At 40.7% G+C, this 22,705-nt stretch overlaps 1 protein-coding gene across 1 annotated transcript in view; it reads left to right on the forward strand.

Moving 5' to 3' along the window:
- The window catches only part of dnah9l (dynein, axonemal, heavy polypeptide 9 like), a 317,674-nt gene that overhangs the window by 70,614 nt on the left and 224,355 nt on the right, over positions 1-22,705 (forward strand). The window contains 14 exon segments of the mRNA XM_063052593.1: positions 704-896; positions 1,291-1,407; positions 8,758-8,844; positions 8,960-9,123; positions 10,336-10,414; positions 10,490-10,648; positions 10,764-10,886; positions 11,003-11,125; positions 12,737-12,961; positions 13,212-13,303; positions 19,888-20,014; positions 20,585-20,648; positions 20,651-20,721; positions 22,248-22,481. Coding sequence (XP_062908663.1) covers positions 704-896; positions 1,291-1,407; positions 8,758-8,844; positions 8,960-9,123; positions 10,336-10,414; positions 10,490-10,648; positions 10,764-10,886; positions 11,003-11,125; positions 12,737-12,961; positions 13,212-13,303; positions 19,888-20,014; positions 20,585-20,648; positions 20,651-20,721; positions 22,248-22,481 — 1,858 coding nt within the window.

Below are 22,705 nucleotides of genomic sequence, written 5' to 3' on the forward strand. Positions count from 1 at the left end.
TGGGGGTTTCAGGTTTGCGAGTTTTTATTTCTTCTTTTGTGCGGGGGGGGTGGTGGGGACGGGGTTGATGTCTTTCAGTGACCGCATGGTTTTTGTTTGTTTCTTGGTTGTCTGGAGAAGACGAGCCTCAGAGTTGCATACTGTGTACATACTTTGAGAATAAATGAACCTGTGAACCTTTGAAAGTTGGTATAAAGCCACTGGACAGCAAAGGTCTGGGTCATTTTGGCAGCCTATTAATCTATCCAGGTTGTGGGAATAATGCCAAAAATGTTTACGTAAAGGTATTTGCCTCTGCAGAAGTGTTCACATAGTGAAGCACTTTTTACACTGTCTGGTTAGCTTGTGAGGAGCTCTCAAATTTGCTTCTGATGTCTGCCTTTTCTTTATTTCCCGTGGCACCCCCAGTATACAAGTAATAGGCTAGTCTGCCAACTAGAATGCATGATTTTTGTTCTTGAATTAATCCTCTATCCATGCTAATACATTGTCTTCCAAACCCATAGGCTTTTATCTTTTGCAACAAAAGACATCACAGATTGGTTTGTTGAAATCTGAACTGGTGTCCTCTATGTCGATGTACATAAGCTCTATCCGGTGACTACAATATTATTGAATGCTTGTACTGAAGAATTTTTGGCTTTGTCTTTCAGTGTCAATCAATTGGTGAGCTTCATTGCTGTAACAGAGGAGGGCATTAAAGGTAAAGGAATAAAGGTAAAATAAAGGTAAAGGACAGGGACAACGTTGGACTCATTCAAGTCATGGCACACCTAATGGCAGACCGAGACTGGGAACCGTCTGCAGAGCAAACTTTTGCATTTCTGAGAGAAGCAGCAGAATTGCTGAAAACCTATGGACAGCAGATTCCTGAAAGTGTTTATGCACATCTTGAGGTCAATAAACAAGAGCTAAGTGTCCAAATAAAATTGATTTAATTTGTGTATGTCTTTTGCTTCATATCCATAATTGTTTAAACTCTGATCCACAGAGCCTTGTTTCCATCGACTTCAGTTTTATTAAAATCAAAATAATGAGTGTTAAGAGCATTTTGAAATTCCTGAAAGTCACAGATTTTGAGGACATTGAAAAGCATTCCCAAGATTTGAAATGTTTTGTCACTATTTTCTTTAGAAAGGAGTGCATAATGCAAGTACAAAATAAATTAATCAGATAAAAATGATTTCTTGCCTAAGCCATCGCATCAATATGTAGCTAAAACATTTGCACAAATATAATTTTGCATGCTTGACTAATACATTCTGCATATTTTCATCTAAAATACCTTAGGAGCTGCCAGAAAAGTGGAAGAGACTTAAAAAGATTGCTTTAACTACAAAGCATGAAGTGGCACCTTTACAGTCCAATAAAGTATCTGTTATCAGAAGGAAATGTGTACAGTTTGAGGTGAGATCAGCTTTAGCTCAGTGCTTTGAACCAAATGATTTCACAATTTTTGTTCTGTTAACAAGCTGGAGGTAAGCTCCAGTGAACCAAGAAATTGTAAACTCTATGAAATGGTGATGTCCAGAGATAACAATTATGTGTTTGACGGTTATAAATTCTAAATGGATCTGATAATGTAAACCCTGGTTTATAAAAAGGGAGTAGTTCTTCCTCCCCTTTCAATGTGAATTATTCTTAATCCGGTAGGCTATGAATCTCTCTTGGTAATTGGTTGCAGACCATATAGCCATTCTTTATTGACTTGCTTTGCAGTGGAATATGACTGTTTCTTTCATTTCAATGTTGCTGTAAACAAAACTCAGTATGTGTTATTAATATTAAATTACAGATATTTATAAAATATATGCTAGCAATGTTGAAAATATTATTTTTCAAAATTTGCTGTATTTGAAAATTGTAATAAGTGAATAAGTTGTGAATAACAATGATTAATTTGTGCAAATGTTCACCATTGTTTGCTTATATTGTGGCAGGTATAATTGTGGCAAAGGGAGATACTTTTGTTTCTCCAAGTACCTAACAGTAATTTTTTCTTGGAAATCCTTTTGTAAATTAGTTCCTATTTCTATGCTTTCCCTGCATTTATAGATTGCTAAATTCCACAGGCAAATCAGTATTTGGTTTATCTGCAGACATTTGCAGAGATGGCTCAACCTACCTATCGCTCATCAGAACATTTTGGCAATCTTATTATCCCTCAATGGTGTTTAGAGATTTTAATTAATAACAAGTCATGTGAAGTTTTAGATAATATTCATTTTGCCTCCTCATAATTATCTTTGATCTAAACTGAGGGAAGGAACTAGCAATTCTAACAGAAAAGCCAAAATCCCTCTTGTGCCTGGATCTACATGTCACATCTTAATCTTGTATGAATCATGTTTTGTCCATGTGATGAAATCGTTTTGATGTGTTTCAGATGCAAAGGAAATTTTTTCAGTCAGTACAATACCAGTCAATAAAGCTTTTGTTCCTTGCTGGGCAGAAGTACTACAGTCTTAGTGCCCCGTAAGATTAAAATTGGTGTCAGTAATTAATTGCCATGTGATGTTTTGCATTGGTTTCCGTTTACGGTATGAGGCAAGTTATGTTGCAGGAATAATTCAATTCTGTATATGGTCCTGCAGGCAGTGAAATTATTTGCCCTAACAGCAGTGACAGAATTTAGTTGTGGAGGAGAGAGAATTTAAATTAGCTATGATTCATGCTAGCTTTCACTTCAGAACGTGGTATTTTACGAATCCATCAATTTAACAGGTTTGCCCCAGGTGCTGTCCCTGAAGCTAGATGGTGCTGTTTCCATATGCAAGATTAAATACATCCTAAAATTCGAAGATGCTCTCTCAAGAAATGAGGCCCTTATAAACATTATTTCTTTCCTTTGGGTTGGATGCTTTTGGTTTTAATGAAATGGACGTAAATTTACAGAGCGGCAAAATAACACATGGCAGAGCTTCTAAAAAGTTGGTTCATCAACGTAAATCCCTGCCTGGACTGTTTCGGGGTGGGGGGTGGGATATTATTTGGGAGAGAAAGAGCACCGGCTAGGGTTTAGAAACTTACAGCTTCAGGAAGCACAGAACGAAAGGCGGTACTGTTTAAAAAAGACAGTCATCACACGATTTAAAGGGAAGTTATTGAACAGATCCCTTAGTTTTTGAATAATGAAAGAAATGATGCTTCCTGACAAATCAGACTGTGTATATATTCATGCAAAGCATTTTGTGAGCTTTGAACAAGAAATCAAGCCTGAATAGTAGGCAGAATGAGTGACATGTTTATATTTCAAAAATGTTAGATACTTAGTTGTGGTTTTGTAGGGGTTCCAGCCTGATTGGCAACAGGAGAGCCTTCTTGCCAATGAGGCCACAGGAAGATAGGGAGATATATCTGGAGGTTAAGATTTTCAAACAAATTGCTCATATACATCAACTATTGGCTGTAGCGCCAAGCCTGTATACAACATTGTCACAGTCATAGATACCGCACAGAAACAGACCCTGTCGTCTGAGTCTTTGCAAGTAGAAGAGGAATGGTCCAAATTAGGAATAAAAAGTGTTGCTTGTAAAGTCCATTGGAGCAATTTGGCCAATCAAATTGTGATTATTTGGGGACTGTAAAGTTACCCAGCATGTGACTGTTAATGAGGATCTGGGTCACTTTATAAGTTTTGTTTACCAAATTGATTTCTCTGTTTTCCAGTAAGCTGGATCATTTCTATAAGTATACACATTTGAATATGGACAGTCAGGGCTATCCGATAAGTAATGCCTAGATTAACTTACCATTCCTAAATTCAGACTTGAACTTCTCTCAGTCCATTATGGTTACAGTGTTGCAAGAGGTTGCCAGGTCTTTCTAGACCTTGGCCTCAATGCCTCCTTGTGCAATTGGATCCTGGATTTCCGCACTTGTAGATAGACCCAGTCAGTTCGAATTGGTGACAATAATCTCCTCCACAATCTCCATCAGCACAGATTCAACACAAGGCTGTGTGCTTAGCCCCCTGCTCTACTCACTTTACACTTATGACTGTGTGGCTAAGCACAGTTCCAATACCATATTCAAATTTGCTGATGACACCACTTTCGAAGGCCAAATCAAAGGTGGTGATGAATCAGCATATAGGAGGAAGATTGAAAATCTGGTTGAGTGGTGCCATAATAACAGCTTCTTACTCAATATCAGCAAGACTGAAGAACATTGTAGACTTCAGGAGAGGGAAATTGGAGGTCCATGAGCCAGTTCTCATTGGAGGATAAGATGTGGAGAGGCTTAGCAACTTTAAATTCCTGGGTGTTACTATTTCAGAGGACCTGTCCTGGACCCAGCACGTAAATGCAATTACGAAGAAAGCACAACAGTGCCTCTACTTCCTCAGGAATTTGCAGAGATTTAGCATGACATCTAAAACTTTGACAGACTTCTATAGGTGTGAAATGGAGAGTATACTGACTGGCTGCATCACGGCAAGGTATGGAAACACCAATGCCCTTGAACGGAAAATCCTACAAAAGGTAGTGGATTTGGCCCAGTGCATCATGGATAAATCCTTCCCAACCTTTGAGCACATCTACATGAAACCTTGTTGTAGGAAAGCAGCATCCATTATCAGAGATCCCCACCACCCAGGCCATGCTCTTTTCTTACTTCTGCCATGAGGCAGAAGATACAAGAACCTCGGGACTTGCACCACCAGGTTCAAGAACAGTTACTACCCCACAACCATCAATTGAGGTGTTTCCACAACCAATGGTCTTACTTTAAGGACTCTTTATCTTGTTACTTCATGTTCTTGTTATTTATCACTATTTATTCTTATTTGCATTTGCACAGTTTGTTTTCTTCTGCACTCTGGTTGATCTTTCATTGATCCTGTTATAGTTCCTATTCTACAGATTTGCTGAGTATCCCAACACGAAAATGAATCTCAGGGTTGTATGTGGTGACATAGATGTACTCTGATAATTATAACACTTACTTTAAACAAAATGCTATCCTTATTGCCGCAGGTATGTGGCAGGACCATCTGTAGATGCTGGTACACTGCAGATTACCAAGTCAAAGTACAGCTGAAGTGGAATAAGTGTACATTTATGAGGCCGAGAATTTTGATATTTGAAGTTGATAATCAATAAGGATGGAGAGAAGCTTGCTTGGGTTAAAGTTGGAGTTTGCTTTTGATATAAGAGAGGCTATTAACACAATTAAGCTTTGGTCATCCGTCAAGGTACTTAAGTATGATTGAAAATGTTTAGAGTTTGGCCTCAATGTAGAGTTCCCTTTCAGAGACTGCTATATAAGGGTCTGAGTAGTGGAGAGCTCCATAAGCTGTGAGGGGTAAGTTGGTTTTTTATTGTCACATGTCCCAAAGTACACTGAAAACCTGAAGCCAGAAAGAAAAAAATCTATCCACAGGCTGAAAGAAAAAGCTCTAGCCATTTTTTTTTTTGGAGTTAATAAATTTCCGAGTTTCTCATTGGCAGGTGTTTTCATTCTGGTGGCAGGCCATGAACTGGTGGACCAAGGGTGACCCTTCCATCAATGATGGCTGTATAGTTACAGTGTTGGCTATCGTGTAGTCACATATACACTGCTGCACATTGAAGCTTCCAAAACCAAGGAGAAGGGTGACAGCCATTTTGGGACGGAGCACTTTTCAATTTCAAGAAGTGGTCAATAACTTGTCTATGACTACTTGCACAGCTGATCTCCCGAGGCCAGTCTGTGAATGTTTCCTGGCGGGTGAACTGATTCGAGTAATGAGATTCAACCTGCATTTAGAAGGTGGCAAAAATTTTCAGTGATTCAGTATGTGGCCATAAACCGGTGTTTCTGAAAGCACTGAACAACATCCATGTGCAGTAGGTGGGAATTGCCTGCATAGAGAACATGGCCAAGTGCTATGTGAAGTGGCTTGGAATAAATTAGGACTTTGAAAATCTGCTGAGCTCACTATTCCTTGTCCTCATCCGTCCTTTAGAGCAGAATTGAAATACAGCTGTTGTGTCATGGAGAGCAGTCCTGCGGGCCACTTGCATATAGTTGTCTTCCCTCGATCGTAAACTCTATTGGCCATTTACTGGCAGTCAGTAAGCCGTTGACTGTGAGTGCAAGATGGATATTATTGTATCTCTTCCATTCCATGCACACCTGTTCTCACCCAATCCTCCTGCCACCCTACCAGCGATAGGGTTCCTTTTGGCCTCACCTACCACCCCACCAGCCTCCACGTCCAGCACATAATTCTCTAAATCTCCGCAACTTCCACCATCTCCTACGGGATCCCACTGCCAAGCACATCTTTCCCTTCCTCCCCCCTCCCCCTCCCCCTCCCCCCACTTTCTGCTTTCCACAGAGATCGCTCCCTACGCAACTCCCTCGTCCATTCATCTCTCCTCACTGATCTCCCTCGTGCCCTCCTGGCATTTATCCTTGCAAGCAGAACAAAGGCTGCACCTGCCCCTTTACCTCCCCCCTCACTACCACTCAGGGCCCCAAACAGTCCTTCCAGGTGAGGCAACACTTCACCTGTGAGCCTGGTGGGGTCATTTACTGTGTTTGGTGCTCCCGGTGTAGCCTCCTGTATATCAGTCAGTCCCGACGTAGCTTGTGGAGACCGCTTTGCTGAGGAGATACACTCTGTATGCCTGAGGAAGCAGGATCTCCCAGTGGCCATCCATTTTAATTCCACTTCCTGTTCCCATTCTGATATGTCTATCCATGGCCTCCTTTCCTGTCACGATGAGGCCACACTTAGGTTTGATGACTATGAAGACACGTAGTCCTCTTTTATTGTCATTTAGTAATGCATGCATTAAGAAATGATACATTATTTCCTCCGGTGTGATATCACAAAACACAGGACAAACCAAGACTGAAAAACGAACAAGAACCGCATAATTATAACATATAGTTACAACAGTGCAACAATACCATAACTTGATGAAGAAGTCCATGAGCACAGTAAAGTTCAAAGTTTCTCAAATGTCCCACATCTCACACAGACGGGAGAAGGAAGAAAAACTCTCCCTGCCATGCCCGACCACAATCCGACTCTGAGTCATCCGAAAACTTTGAGCTCTGATCAGCTCTCCGACACCAAGTACTGAGCACCATCTCTGTCCGAACGATTCGACCTCCTTCTTGGTTGCCAAAAGCAGGCAAGGTCGGGGATTTTGAGGCCTACCCTCCGAAAGATTCCCGACCACACAGTAACGACAGCAACGAATGGGCGTTTCAGAAATTTCTCCAGATGTTCTTCTGTGCTTTCATGTCCATTCTCCATCAAATCAGAATTGTTCACGGCTCCTATTTAACAGATACGATATCATTTTTCACCGGAGGGCTGTGCACATGCAGGCACGCCACCATCTTCTCCTCCTTACAACACCTTATATTCTGTTTGGGTAGCCTCCAACCTGATGGCATGAACATCAGTTTCACAAACTTCCAGTAATGGCTCCTCTCCCCACCCACCCCCCTTCACCAGACCCCATCCCCTTTTCCCTCTCTCACCATATCTCCTTGCCTGCACATCGCCTCCCTCTGATGCTCCTCCCCCCTTTTCTTTCTTCCATGGCTTTCTGTCCTCGCCTATTAGATACCCCCTTCTCCGGCCCTGTATCTCTTTCACTGATCAACTTCCCAGCTCTTTACTTCACCCCTCCCCCTCCCAATTTCACCTACCTTGTGTTCTCCCTCTCCTCCCCCCAACTTTCAACTCCACTCCTCGTCCTTTTTCTCCAGTCCTGCTGAAGGGTTCCAGCCCGAAACGTCGACTGTGCTTTTTTCCATAGATGCTGCCTGACCTGCTGAGTTCCTCCAGTATTTTGTGTTGTGCTGCTTGGATTTCCAACATCTGCAGATTTTCTCTTGTTTGGGATTGAATGTTATTGCTATTCACCATCTTCCTGGTCATCATCAAGTGTTTAGGCAGTTGAAAGTTTATGGGTATCTGAAAGACTATATGTAGTGTGCTAGAAGTGGGGTCGAGTAGTTTACTTGCGCGATCTGTAAATTGTAAATAGGAGAAAAAGATAGAATGAGGGAGATGGTGGACATTGGGTGAAGATCAAGTCCATCAGATAATGCTTCCTTTCGCACTCTGATTCCAGTGCAGAATTCGAGTGTAATCAAGTTTCTTGATCATCTTGCTTAATAAGACCCAGGTTTCTGGAGACCATATTTTTACCATGATGAATGTAAGTGAAAAATAAACAAAATTCTACATTTAATGCATTGAAATTAGATGAACAATAACTAAGGTTGTTTTATATAACTGTAGAGATTTAAGATAAAGTTAACTCGGAGTTAAATGTGATTTGAAATAATTAACAAGGTCATCTTTCAAATGCTAAACAATTAATCTGTGTTTTCTTGGACCAGTACTAAGGACCACCCCCCTAAATCATTTAATTTCCCACCAGATTTCCTGCCTTTAAGTGAATACAGGTGTCACACCTTTCCAAAATAAATCATATTTATTGTCTGTAGTCTTTTCCTCCTTCTGTTCTCAACCGTATATTGTTTCTTCTATTCCAGTAACATTTCACACATTTACTGTCATTGGCACGTTGGGCTGCCGAGACTTCTGTTGTAAGCTAAATGGTGGAAAAGTTGAGTAAAAATTTGGGGAAAAGCGTATTGCTCAGAGATTGGTGGTATTGAAGGTAATGGATTAACACAGGAATTGTGATATGCTTCCAAAATCCAGTCCCTTGAAGTACGCCTCTTAATCAAAAACACTTGATAAGCAAAATACCAATGGTGATTTTATTGCTTCTTCAGGAAAATCAATTCAAGTTCAGAGAGCAGTTTCGAAACGAAGCTGTTTTACAGTTTGATGCAGACAACCCTTATATACAGTTAGATAAGGTGAGCACACTTCTGACGAGTTAACCTGTGTTTCGCTGATTGCTACTTGCTGTATACGAATTGGTGTAGCTATATGGCTGATGCAGCTTGAATTTCTTTTTATTGTGTGGTGCAGGCACATTGGCACATTAGCAAGCTTGAAGCAGAAATGCAGAAGCTTCAGGAAGCAGCTAAGCTATTTGAAGCCAACATATTAGATTACAAACAGCTGAAACATTGCCGTTCAGATATTGTTCTGTTGAAGTCTATCTGGGACTTGGTCAGGTGGGTTTAACAATTGTTCCCGAATTAAAGATTTAGTGAGGTGAACAAACATCTTTCCAAGAAAGTGTTGTAATAGTATACAGTAAATAGTATATTACAACACTTTGTAACTTAACAATACATAGATGCCAGTACAGTTCTGGCCGTTACATGAGATACACCCAGCAATTGCCTCTCCTTTATGTGGGGGAATGAGGGGGTGGAGGATGGAGGATAGAGAAAGAGGCACAGGGAGTGCAGGTTACCTGAGACTGGTAAATGCAAAGTTTATACCGTTGAGTTGTAGACTATTCAAAAGCTTTCATTCTGTGACTTTTTCAAGTGCCACTTTAGGGTAATTGCTATCTGACTGCTATTTGCAGGTTGAGTCTGTGGTAAGGAAGGCACATGCAATGTTCACATGCACTTTGAGTGGACTAGAATATAAAAGCGTGGATGTAATGTTGAGGCTCCATAAGGCACTGGTAAGGCCTCACTTGGAGTATGGTGAGCAGTTTTGGGCCCTTATCTAAGAGAGGATGTCCTGACATTGAAGAGGGTTCAGAGGTTCACGAGAATGATTCTAGGAATGAAAGGGTTACCATATGAGGACCGATTGATGGCTCTGGGCCTGTACAATAGAATTCAAAAGAATGAGGGGGAATGTCATTGAAACCTATTGAATGTTGAAAGGCCTTGACAGAGTAGATGTAGGGAGAATATTTCCGTTGATGGGAGAGTCGGGGACCAGAGGACACAGCCTCAGAATAGAGGGGTGTCCTTTTAGAATGGTGATGAGGAAGAATTTCTTTAGCCAGAGAGTGGTGAATCTGTGGAATTCTTTGCCTAATCTTCATGTATATTTAAGGTAGAGGATGATAGATTCTTGCTTGGTCTGGGTGTGAAGGGTTACGGGGAGAAGGCAGGAGATTGGGGCTGAGAAGGAAATGGATCAGCCATGATGAAATGGCAGAGCAGACTTGATGGGCCAAAGGGCCTAATTTCTGCTCCTATAGCTTATGGACTGACATTGAAAGGGTGAATATCAGTGTTGAATTCATAGTTATGGTTATAGAGCATTAAAACGTAGCCGATACATGATTATGAGTAATGCCACATAAGCACTCTATTGGGTCAGGATATGATAAATTGTTAAGGTAGATTTATTAAACAAGTAAATGTATTAAGGTTTTGTCTTTGTTGTTTTTAGTTTCTAAGCGTGGTATTCTTTAACTTGTTATAGACCAGTATTGATGATTGGACTAAAACGCAGTGGAAGCAAATCAATATTGAACAGATGGACATGGAACTGCGAAGATTTACAAAGGTATGAATGATCTGAATGTAGATTGTTTAGAATATGCACAGTATTGTAATTTAACAAGCTTTACTCTTCCGATAGGAGATGAAAGCTCTTGATAAGGAGGTTTGAGCATGGAATGTTTATGCTGGATTAGCATCCACTGTTAAAAATATGCTGATTTCCCTTCGGGCTGTGACTGAGCTGCAGAATCCTGCAGTCAGGTCGAGGCACTGGCAGCAATTAATGAATGCAACAGGGGTAAGACAAAAGATTTTTCTGACTGCCTGTGTAATGTTGATTTATGTTAGCTTCCAAAGAAGGAAGTTTTACTTCTCTTTCCAAAACAATCGAAACCTGAATCTCATTCCAACAGGTCAGCTTCAACATGGATGATGACACCACCCTGGGGGACTTGTTAGGTCTGCAGCTGTACAGGGTAGAAGACGAAGTTAGAAACATCGTAGATAAGGCAGTAAAGGAAATGGCCATAGAAAAGGTAATATAATAAATAAATAAATATTTGTGTATGTGTATATGCGTGTGTATATTATTCTGTTACAGCTCTTTGCTACCAGCATTCAAACTTGAGTGAAAGTTTTACTGCTTCTTCAGGTGCTGGGAGAAATTGCTCAAATATGGAGTGTAATGGAGTTTTCATATGAAATACACAACAGCACCGGAACTCCATTGCTCAAGTCTGATGCAAACCTCGTTGAAACTCTGGAAGATAATCAGGTGCAAACTTACTGCCACTTTACTTGGAGATCATTTTATGTCTGAAAATGAATTCATTCTTTTGTTGCTTGGAAGAGATTTAAATTATTTTTAGCTGCTATTTGAAGAGGATGTTAAATATTTATCAGGGCCTATTTAAAAGTACAAAGAAACATATCCCTGGGGATTTTTAGCTATATTATTGCCAAGATGTTATTAAAATGCAGTTTCACCATCAAACCTTAGACTGTTTGTCCTGTTGATATCTCATATATATTGGTGTTGCACCTTGTGATATGAATTAATGGTATGTTTTGTAAAGCCATAATTTCTGATTGTTTTAAAGTGAAAGCTTATTGATAGAAATTAATTTATTGTTAAAGGTAAAATGGTGGTTTATTTGAAAAGTGGAAGTTTAAAAATTAATTAAAATGACAAATTATATTATGTGCCAGGCCATAAACACTGTTTTTTGTTGTTGTGATGTAGGAGTACCTTGATGTTTTTGTTCTCAAAGTTTTAATACAGTCACTTGAACCAGCTTGTGCATGAATTAAATTATTGGTTTTATAAAAATGGCCATAGCATTTCAAAAATGGAATAAATAGAAGTTTATTTATATTTTAGATTTCACGTTTTCTTTCACCATATTAAGCTATTAATATACTGCAGGACGCTGCTTGAGAGCTTTAGTTATGTATTTTTGTATTTCTTTGCTGTTGCATTGGAAATTTAATGAAGTGACAGGTCATAATTTAGAATTCCTTTGAATTGCACAAAGGCTAAAAACTGAATAGTCCGATACTGTGACAGCAACTTGTATGTCTTCAACAAAGTAAACATGTTCCCGACAGTAGTGTTCTAAAATAGGGAAAAGAGACCTGAAGAAGCGTGTATTGAAGCAAGCTTCATCAAAGAGCGGGTATTATGCAACTTTTCAAACAATAAGAGGTAGGACGCACAGGAAGTTCAGGACCAAAGTTTAGGTAAAAGGCGTTTCAATTGCTATTTGGCTTCAGAGCGATAAGGCACGCATGTCGGATAACAAGCCGGACCATGCACTCATCAGATAAATAACAGTAACGTAGAAACACTGACTTCCTTTGGAATGGAGGGTAAATGTCAGCGCTCATGGTTCAAATCCTAAATGTAGACACAAATAATTTTAGAACTTTGGGGTGAAGAGCTGATTTGTTGCTGCTAATTCCATGACATTTTCTTCCTCAAATTTTCTCCTCACTTTGTTGTTTTCATTACAAAATTTAATTATTCACTCACCAATACAATAAACTTTTCTGCTTACAATATTAAACGTGAATAGAACTTCAGGCTTTCTTCATAGAATCAACCACAGCATTGTAGTTGGCAAATGATTACATAGATGTTAATTTGTAATAAGCAAGGATGCCTGTTGTGATCCAAAACTCTGGTAATACCTGAAGTGGTCACCTGCCAGATGACACCAATGATACTGTTGTTACTTTTTTAAAAAACTTCCAGTTATGATCTATGAAATTGTTTCATAAATCTCCTAATCGCAACCTGCTAAAGGCAAGAATGCAAAAGTTTGTAGTTTATTACCATAAGCAAGGCATAAATTTTGACCTTTGTTTTCCTTACTGAGATATACAGGTTCAACTGCAAAACATTTTGATGAGCCAACACGTGGAATACTTCTTAATTGATGTCAGCAGCTGGCAAAAGAAATTGATGATTGGCGATTTAGTCATCTCCATTTGGATGGAAGTACAGCGGACATGGGCTCATTTACACAGCATCTTCACTGGGTCTGAAGATATCAGAAGTCAGCTTCCTCAGGATGCCAAAAGATTTGATGAGGTTGATGTGGATTTCAAGGTGCTGAAGATAAGCTATTAGTTCTGTAATTTATGCCTTCATGCAATGTCCCATGCTTTGCTTTCTATGATGCAGACTGATAATCATTCAGTTTTTCTTTATAAGCAAGATATTAGAAAAGATGTTCTATGATATGGACTATTTATGAAATGCAGCTATTGATTCTCAATGGGTGAAGACAAAATTTGGCAGCTGTTTTTCTCTGGTGTTTTATGTTTAGACATTGAAATAACTGTTGTTTTCTTTTCAGGATTTAATATCTTTGGCCATCAAGAATAGGAAAGTAATTGATGCAACAAACAACCTTGGATTGTTGGAAAAATTAGAAGCTCTTCAACAAAGGTGATAATTACTTATCAATATTGCGATGGTGTTGATGACCTGGAATCTGAGCTTCTAATACTGCGATGCATCAGGAAAGGAGAGAGTTACCCGGACACTGCTTCAGGAGACAGTCACGTCTATTAGATTTAACTGCTTCCAATCTGGTGTGTGGTCTGAGGCAAGAGGGTGTAAACTGGAAGTAAGGCAGGCAGCAGAATCCAGGAGGTAGTGCTGGAGGAGCCTCAGCCCTTGAGCTTGCTGCTTCCTGTGAGGGTGAGAGTTGGGGATGGAAGAATAATAAGTAACCAAGCCGTGGTACTGTGGTTCCAGGAGCAATTTATATTCGGGGGAAATGGATATAATTCTCTTTTGTAAGGATTGAGAGTCCTGAAGTCTACACTGCTTACCTGGTGCCTGATTGCAGGGTATCTCATCTGACCTATAGAGGAATTTGGAGTGGGAGTGGAAATATCCAGTTGTTCTGGTTCAGTAATGTAGGAAGAACAAGAAAAGAGGTCCTGAAAAGGGAACTTGTGCAGCGGAATTTGACTAAATTAAAATGCAGAACCAAAAAGGTGGTAACCTCTGGATTGCTACCTGAGTCATGAGCAAGTTGCCACAGAGTTCATAAGATCAGAGAGCTAAAAGTCCAAGAGTGGTGGGTATGAATTTGTGGGACATTGGCACCCGTATTGTGTAAGGAGTCCCAAAGAAGGGTCTCAGCCTGAAACATTGGCTGCTTATTCAATCCCATAGATGCTGACTGACCTGAGTTCCTCCAGCATTTTGTGTGTGTTGTATTGGGGAAGGAGGGAGCTTTTGCAATGGGGTGGGCTCAACCTTAATCATGCAGGGTCCTGGTGAGTTGCATAAATAGGGCTGTGGATAGGGCTTTAAATTGAATAATAGGGAAGTGGGTTCAACAGCTTGGAAAAGTATGGACAATGTAACAGGGAAGGGAAGTGCAAAAGGGGTACAGAAGTCTCCCGAAGAAAGAATAAGACAAAAAATTTAGAAAGGATTAAAAAATTTAATGATAGGCAACATACAGACAAAATTGAAAGGGGTGATGAATACTGGACTGAAGATGTTACATATGAATGCACGCAGTATATGGAACAAGGTAGATGATCTTATAGCACAGTTAGAGATCGGCCGGTAAGATGTTGTGGGCATCACTGAGACATGGCTGACAGAAGATTATAATTGGGAACTTAACATCCAAGGGTGTACATTGTATCATAAGGACAGGCAGATGGGCAGAGGGGGTGGGTGGCTTTGTTGGTTAAAAAATAACAAATGAAATCAAATCCTTAGAAAAAAGTGACATGAGATCGGAAGATGGAGAATCCATGTGGGTAGATAAAAGGACCGAGATGGGAGTTATATACAAGCCTCAGAACAGTAGCCCAGATGTGGGATACAAATTACAATTAACATTAGAAAAGGCACACATAAAGGATAATGTTACAATAGCCATGTGGGTTTTTGATATGCAGGTAGATTGGGAAAATTAGGTTTGTGCTGGATCCTAAGGGAGGGAATTTGTAGAATGCCACTGTGATTGTTTTTTTTAAAGGTGTATGTGGTTGAACCCATTCAGGAAAAGCAATTCCAGGTTGGGTGTTGTGTAATAAACTAGATTTGATTCGAGAGCTTAAAGTGAAGGAACCCTTAGGAGGCAGTGATCATAATATGATAGAATTCACCCTGCAGTTTGAGAAGGAGAAGTTAAAATATGACATGTCGGTATTACAGTGGAGCAAAGGGAGGTACAGAGGTGTGAAAGAGGTGCTGGGCAAGGTTGAATGGAAGAGGAAATGAGCAATGATGACAGTGGAGCAGCAATTTGGAGGTTCTGGGAGCAATTCGGAAGATGCACGATGGTTTATCGCAAAGCAGAAGAAGCATTGTAATGGGAGGATGGGACAACTGTGTCTGACAAGGGAAGTCATAGACAGTATAAAAGCAAAATAAGTCATATAATATACTAAAACTTAGAAGCCAGACGATCGGGAAGCTTTGTAAAGCCAACAAAAGGCAACTCCAAAAAGCTTTAAGAAGAGAAAAAATGAAATATGAAGGTAAGCTAGCGAATAATATAAAAGAAGACACCAAAAGTATTTTTTCATATATATTAAGAATAAAAGAAAGGGAAGAGAGGACACTGGACCACTGGAAAATGATACTGTAGTAATGCGGGACAAAGAAATGACAGATTGATTGAATTACTATTTTGTATCAGTTTTCACTGTGGAAGACACCAGCAGTATGTCAGAAATTTGACAGTGTCATGGACCTAAGTGAGTTTAGTCGCTGTTACCGAGAAGGTGCTTGGGAAGCTGAAATATCTGAAGGTAGATAAGTCACACGGAGTGGATGGATTAAGCCCAGCTTCTGAGCGAGGTAGTTGAAGAGATTGTGCTTTAGTATTGATTCTTTCAAGAATTACTAGATTCAGGAATGGTTCTGGAAGACTGGAAAATCTTTAAGAAGGGTGGGAGACAAAAGCAAAGTAATTTTAGGCCAGTAAGCCTGACTTCAGTGGTTGGGAAGATTTTAGGGTCCATTATTAAGGATGAGGTTTCAGGGTACTTGGAGGTGCGTGATAAAAAAGGTGAAAGTCAACATGGTTTCCTTAAGGGGAAATCTTGCTGACAAATTTGGAATTCTTTGAAGGGATAACAGGCAAGATAGACAAAGGAACATCAGTGGATGTTGTTTAGTTTGATTTGACAAGATGCCACACATGAGACTGGTCAACAAGATAAGAGCCTATGGTATTACAGGAAAGATACCAGCGTGAAGAGAAGCAACACACACAAAATGCTGGAGGTGCTTATCAGGTCAGGCGGCATCTATGGAAATGAATAAACAGTCAACATTTCAGGCCGAGACCCTTCTTCAGGACTAAGAAGCTTGGGGGAAGATGCCAGGAAACAGGAAAAAGGTGGAGGGAGGGGAAAGGGGCTAGATGGAGTCGATAGGTGAAGCCTGGTGGGTGGGAAAGGTAAAGGGTTGGAGAAGAAGAAATCTGATAGAGGAGAGTGGATCAAAGGAGAAAGGGAAGGCGGAGGGGACCCCAGGGAAAGAGATAAACAAGTAAGAAGAGGTAAAAGGCCATAGTGGGGAATAGTGGAAGAGGGGAGAGAATTCTTTTTAACTGGAAAGAGAAATCGATATTTATGCAATCAGGTTGGAGGTTACCCAGACATAATATAAGGCATTGCTCCTCCACCCTGAGGGTGGCCACATCTTAACACAAGAGAAAGCCATGGACTGACATGTCAGAACGGGAATGGGAATTAAAATTTTTGGCCACTGGGAAGTTCCGCTTTTGGAGGATGAAGCAGAGTTGCTTGACGAAGCTGTCCTCCAGTTTACAGCAGGCCTCACTAGTGCAGAGGACTCTGCATCAGTAGCACTGGACAGTGTCGACACACCCAGCAAGGTGGCAGGTGAAGTGTTGTCTTGTCTGGAAGGACGGTTTGGGGCCCTGAATGGAGGTGAGGGTAGGGGTGTATGAGCAGTTGTAGCACTTGGGTCACTTGCACAGATAAGTGCCTTGAGGGAGGTTAGTAGGGAGGGACAAATGGACAAAGGAATTGCGGAGGGAGCAATCCCTGAAGAAAGGGGAGAGGTGGGGGGAGTTAAAGATGTGTTTAGTGGTAGGATCGCTTTGGAGAAGGTGGAAGTTGTGGAGAATGGTGAAGTAGCACCAATGCAGTTGTCAATGAAATGGAGGAAGAGTTGGAGAATATTACCGAGGAAGGCTTGTGGAACATGGGGAATTGCTCCACATAGCCAACGAAGTGACCAGCATTGCTGGGGTCCATGCGGGTGCCCATGTCTACCCATCCAGTTTTACAACAGTATCCCCTTTGTCTGCGGGTTTGATGGTAAGGCTGGGATTGGTGCAGAGAGAGTGGAGGGCAGTGCATTCAGAGGGGGTAAGGTTCAAGGAGGAGAGTGGAGAGGTGTATTCGAGACAGTGATGTCTCGTCGGCAATTCGAGATGAAAAGATCCAGAGCAGTCAGAGAACCAGAGCGGGGTGCCCAAGAGGAGGAAGGTTGAAGATGAGGGTTGAGAAGCAGGTCTTGCCAAAGGTGTGGGCTTGGAGACAGAGGTGATGGAAGAACTGCTCAACATTGTGGCATGCTCGGTACTCAGTGACGTGTGAACGAAGGGGAACAAAGATGACGCCCTTGCTGAGGGCAGAACTTCTGACTATGAGAGGGGATAGTCAGAGGAAATGGTAAAGACATGGCAAGGATTAGAGCAAAATTAGAGGGAGAGGAGAGTTGGTGGTGTCAGAGGAAGGGAGAGGGGTTGGGGTGTTCAGGGAAGGTGGGGTGGGAGGAAGATGAAAGCTTCGAGGACTCCAGATGTGATGGTGGGGGGAGAGTGGTGGTGGGGAAATGGAAGACTGGGGATTCAGTGGCAGCGAGTGAAGTCTTGGCCTGGAGGTGCTCGCAGTCGAGGTCCAGGCTGAAGCTAGTGGCTGTGCAATTTGCAGTCTGAAGGTGTCCAGGGTGTAGATGGCAGTGAAATCCCGGTTCTGAATCTGATCTTCCTATCCTTACTGGACGTGTGGAAGGTGTGGATCTTTCAACCACCAGTTGCATGGATAGAAGATTGGCCACCTGGCAGGAGACAAAGAGTGAGAATAAATGGGTGTTTTCTGATTAACTTCTGACGATTGGTAGTGTTCGGCGTTGGGTCCACTCTTCACGTTGTATGTCAATGATTTGGATGGCGGAATTGATGGATTTATGGCTAATTTTGTGCATGCCACAGAAATAGGTTGAGAGGAAACAACAGGAATTCTGCAGATGCTGGAAGATCCTGACGAAGGGTCTCGGCCTGAAAGAGTCCTGACGAAGGGTCTCGGCCTGAAACGTCCTTCCTACAGATGCTGCCTGGCCTGCTGCGTTCACCAGGTTGAGAGGAAGGTACTTTTGAGTAAATGGAATTTCCAGAAGGACTTGGACAGGTTAGAAGAATGAGCAAAGGAGTGGCAGATGGAGTATAATGTCACGAAGTGTATAGTCATGCAATTTTGTAGAAGGACTAAAAATGGGAAGCAAATTCAGAAATCTGAGATCCAAAGGGACTTGAGTCATTGTGCAGGATTCCTTAAAGGTTAACTTGCAGGTTGAATCAGTAGTAACGAAGGCAAATGTAATCTTTGCACTCATTTTGAGAAGACCAGAGTATGAAAGCAAGGGTGTAATGCTGACACTGTACAAGGCACTGGTCAGACCACATCTGAAGTATTATGAGTAGCTTTGTGCCCCAAATACAAGAAAGGACATGCTGACATTGAAAAAGATCCAGAGCAAGTTCATGAGTGATCCCAGAAATGGAAGGCTTAGTGTATGAGGAGTGTTTGTTGGCTCTTTGTCTGTACTTGTTGGGGTTTAGAAGAATGAAGAGGAATCACATTGAAACCTACCACATCCTAGATAGTGTGGACATACTGAGGATGTTTCCAGTGGAGGGAGAGTCTCGGAGCAGAGTGCATAGCCTCAGAGTAGAAGGATGTCCCTTTGAAAAAGAGATGTGAAGGAATTTCTTTTGCTAAAAAAGTGATGAATTTGTGGAATTCTTCGCCACAGATGGCTGTTGAGGCCAATGCATTGGATGTATTTAAAGTGGAGGCTGATAGGCTCTTAATTAGCAAGGGCATCAAAGATACTGGGAGATGGCAGGAGAATGGGGCTGAGAGAAAAGATAAATCAGCCATGATTGAATTATGGAGCAGACCCGATGAGACGAATGGCCTAATTCTGCTCCTGTTTCAAATGTAAGTGGGTTGGGGAGGGGTGAATGAAAGGGAATTAAGTGAGAAGCTAGAAGGTGATTGGTGGAAGAGGCATTGAGCTGAAGAAGAAATCTGTTTGGAGAGGTCAGTACAAAAGGGAATTAAAGGAAGGAGGTGGGGAAACAGGTGAGGGAATGGGCAGGTCACAAGGGCAGGGAAGGAGAAGAAAAGTGGTGAGTTTTAACCCTGTTCTAGTGTCTTAATTCCTATCATGCACCACATTTGCTGAGCAATTTCACATTTATCCACTCTCATTTATTCTGGTAATTGGATGGTTGTGAACCAGGGCTTCAATTTCCTACTGCTAATGTTGCTTCAAAAGTGTTGCTAACTTCACCTGTTTTTTATAGATTGCATCAGACAGTTTCTTACTGTGAGGCTGTACCAGCTTACCTCTTGGAAATAAATGTGTTCAGAACTAGAAAACTTTTAATAGTTCAATGTTTGGCACATTTACTCTTGAGCTTGGACTAGGTAATAAAAGCTCAGCCAAATGCATAGTCAATGAATACTTTACCCCCTTAACTTTTGGGGAAGATCTGAAGATATCTGAAGTAGGTGGAGATTTATGGGACCCAATGTATATGCTGCCACAAACTTTAGTATTTGATTATATTGTCTTGTTCTGGAACTTGCATTAGTGCATTTTTGTTTTGTAATTGAAAATTATTGTAAAGTTATTGGATAAAATCATTTTATTTTGTAATTTCATTGCTCTAGTAATATCCCACAGGATTTTAAACAATTCATTTTAACCTTCTTTCAATCTGTTTGCAGGTCGGCTCTTTGTGAAAAAGCTTTATCTGAATATCTGGAGACAAAACAACTCACATTTCCAAGATTTTACTTTGTTTCTGCGGTGGATCTATTAGAAATTATTTCCAAAGGAGGTCAACCAAAACAGGTAAAGACTACCATAGTCCATCGTAATCTCTAGATGTCCTGAACATTAACAATTGTGAAATTCTATCTAGTTTGAACTTGTCTGGAGTAATCAGTCTCTCCCTGAAGACATTGTACAGAGTGAGGAGTTGAGAAGGATGAAATGCAATCTCATTGAAGTAGACCAGATCTGAAAGGGAATGACAGGATAGATGCTGGGAGGCCATTTCCTTAGTCTGTTTAATCAACATCTAGAATTCACATTTTCGGGATAAAAGTCGGGATTTTATCACTGATGTGAAGAAATTGCTTAATGGAGGAGATTTAACATTCTTTGGCATTCCCTGACTCCAAGAGGGGTTGGGATATATGGTTTGCTATTCTAATGATTGACTGAGCATGCTTGTGGAGAGGGTCGGGGTAAGGGGTTGTGGTGGTGCCTGTGGTCTGCTCCTGCTTCAGATTCTTTCAACATTACTTGGTCTTTAATCTGAGACTTGATTTGGTTGAGGAAGCTCAAGGGGCAGGCATAAAATAAGTTTGAGAGAATGAAGCTTTTTTTTTCAGTTGTATTTCTATTCTGTCTGAACAGGTGACAAAGCATTTACTTAAGATGTTTGAAAATTTAGCTGATTTAAAATTTGAAGATGTTGGTCTAAAGCAGTAGGAATGTACAGTCGAGGAGGTGAATATGTGTAGCTTTTACCGCCCTGTTTCTGTGAAGGACAGGTAAGGATTTTTGAGTTTCTCATACAATGTATTTTAACACTAGGCATATTTGGAAGTTTTTATTTCATTGGATTTTTTTTTTGTATACTGCGCAACTGTATACAGAGTTGTATAAGAATCTACAAAGCCTAAACTGTTTAAAATCTGCGGTAGAGGAAACCATTCAGCCCATCGTACCTATATTTGATATAATGTACTATTTAGGCTAATTTCACTCCTTTGTCTTTGCTCTTAATTGCATAATTCAAGATCCCATGTAGATTTTTTTTAATGTGTAGATTGTTGTCTCTATTATAACTTTCAGATATGCATCACTAGGTAAAAAAATCATCAATTTGTTGCTAATTATTCTACTAATTAGTTGATTAAAATTTTGCAAAGAAATACATTTGATGAATGATGAAGTATGTTCTTTGTCAAAGTACTGAATGGAATATTTTGAGTCTATACTAGTTTGGTTATAATCAAAAGAGATTTTTATTAATGCCTCTTCCACCAATCACTTCCTAATGATCCTTGCATCTCCAAGGTCTGTTTTTCTTTAGCACTTCGAGCATGGTCTTTAGCAAGTGTTGTAAGGGCAATTCACAGAATATTTAAATATGGAAAAACACATGTTACATAGTCTAGGCATTTTTACTGGCCCACTGCACCAAAATTACAGCTTGGATATCCTTCTTTCCATGAAAAATAATTTTGCATATGCTGATTGTAGTTCACTTATAGATGCTATTCGTAATATAGGGAGAGTTTTCTTCCACCAAATAAAGATCCTTCTTTGCCTGCACCCAAGATGCACTGTTTCTTCCAACCTAATCACTTTCGGAGTGTGCCTCTGGGAGGCTGTCTCCCAGATGATTGGAGATTCAGTGTAATAGAGGTGTCGTGGGATCTCTATTCACAGTAAAGCTGTACTGATTGGGAGTAGGGAATTATGAACTGTCAAAATGATGTCTTGAAATTTAAGTAGGAAGTGAATCAACCAGGAGTGAAAGATGGAGTTAAGACAGAAAAAAAAGTCCTGACGAAGGGTCTCGACCTGAAACGTCGACTGCGCCTCTTCCTATAGATGCTGCCTGGCCTGCTGCGTTCACCAGCAACTTTGATGTAAGCAGGAAAAAAATCTGTTTTGTTTTCCCTCTTCTAGAGGGAGTTCCTTAAGAAGGTAGCATCCATCTTTCAGGACCCATGCACTCTTCTTGTTACTACCATCTGGGAGGAGGTGCAGCAACCAGAAGACCCACACTGAATGATTTTGTAACAGTTTCTTCCCCTACTCCATTAGATTTCTGAATGGTCAATGAACCCATGAACACTACCAAATTACTTATTCCTTTTGCTTTGCTTGTTATAATTTATACTAACTTTATGCCTTTACACCTTAGTGCTATCTCAAAGCAACACATTTCCTGCCATTTGTCTGTGATGGTAAATCTGGTATAGATTCTTCCATTTTATACACCAGAACTTACATTTACAAGAAGATGCATGCTCCAAACCAGGGTGATTTTTTTCTTTGTTGCTAGGTTGAATATTGGTTGCATCAGCTTGAGGAGGCAATGCGAACCAAGGTGAAAGTAGAGATCGTGGAAGCAGTCATAGATTATGAAGAGAAGCCACGAGATCAATGGTTATTTGATTATCCAGCACAAGTGGCTTTGACTGGGACTCAGATATGGTGGACCACAGACGCTGAAATTGCTTTTGACCGTCTCCAGGAAGGCTTTGAAACAGCTTTAAAAGAGTATTACAAAAAACAAGTGAGCTTCTTTTAACTAGAAGTTTATTAGTCATGTGTAAATGTCAGGACTAATAATTTTGGCTGTATACTGCTGTTTATTTGGGCGGTATTGGGAGCCGAATTAAGTGATGTGAGCATGAGGGGTGGTGAGGTGTAAGGCACTCTCCCCCCCTCCGCTATGCTGCAGGTCACCCTTGAGCAAAGTGTAGTACTTATGTCCCCACCGATCAGAGTCACTGAAGC

This window comes from Mobula hypostoma, chromosome 6, assembly GCF_963921235.1.
Source record: "Mobula hypostoma chromosome 6, sMobHyp1.1, whole genome shotgun sequence".
Lineage (NCBI taxonomy): Eukaryota > Metazoa > Chordata > Chondrichthyes > Myliobatiformes > Myliobatidae > Mobula > Mobula hypostoma.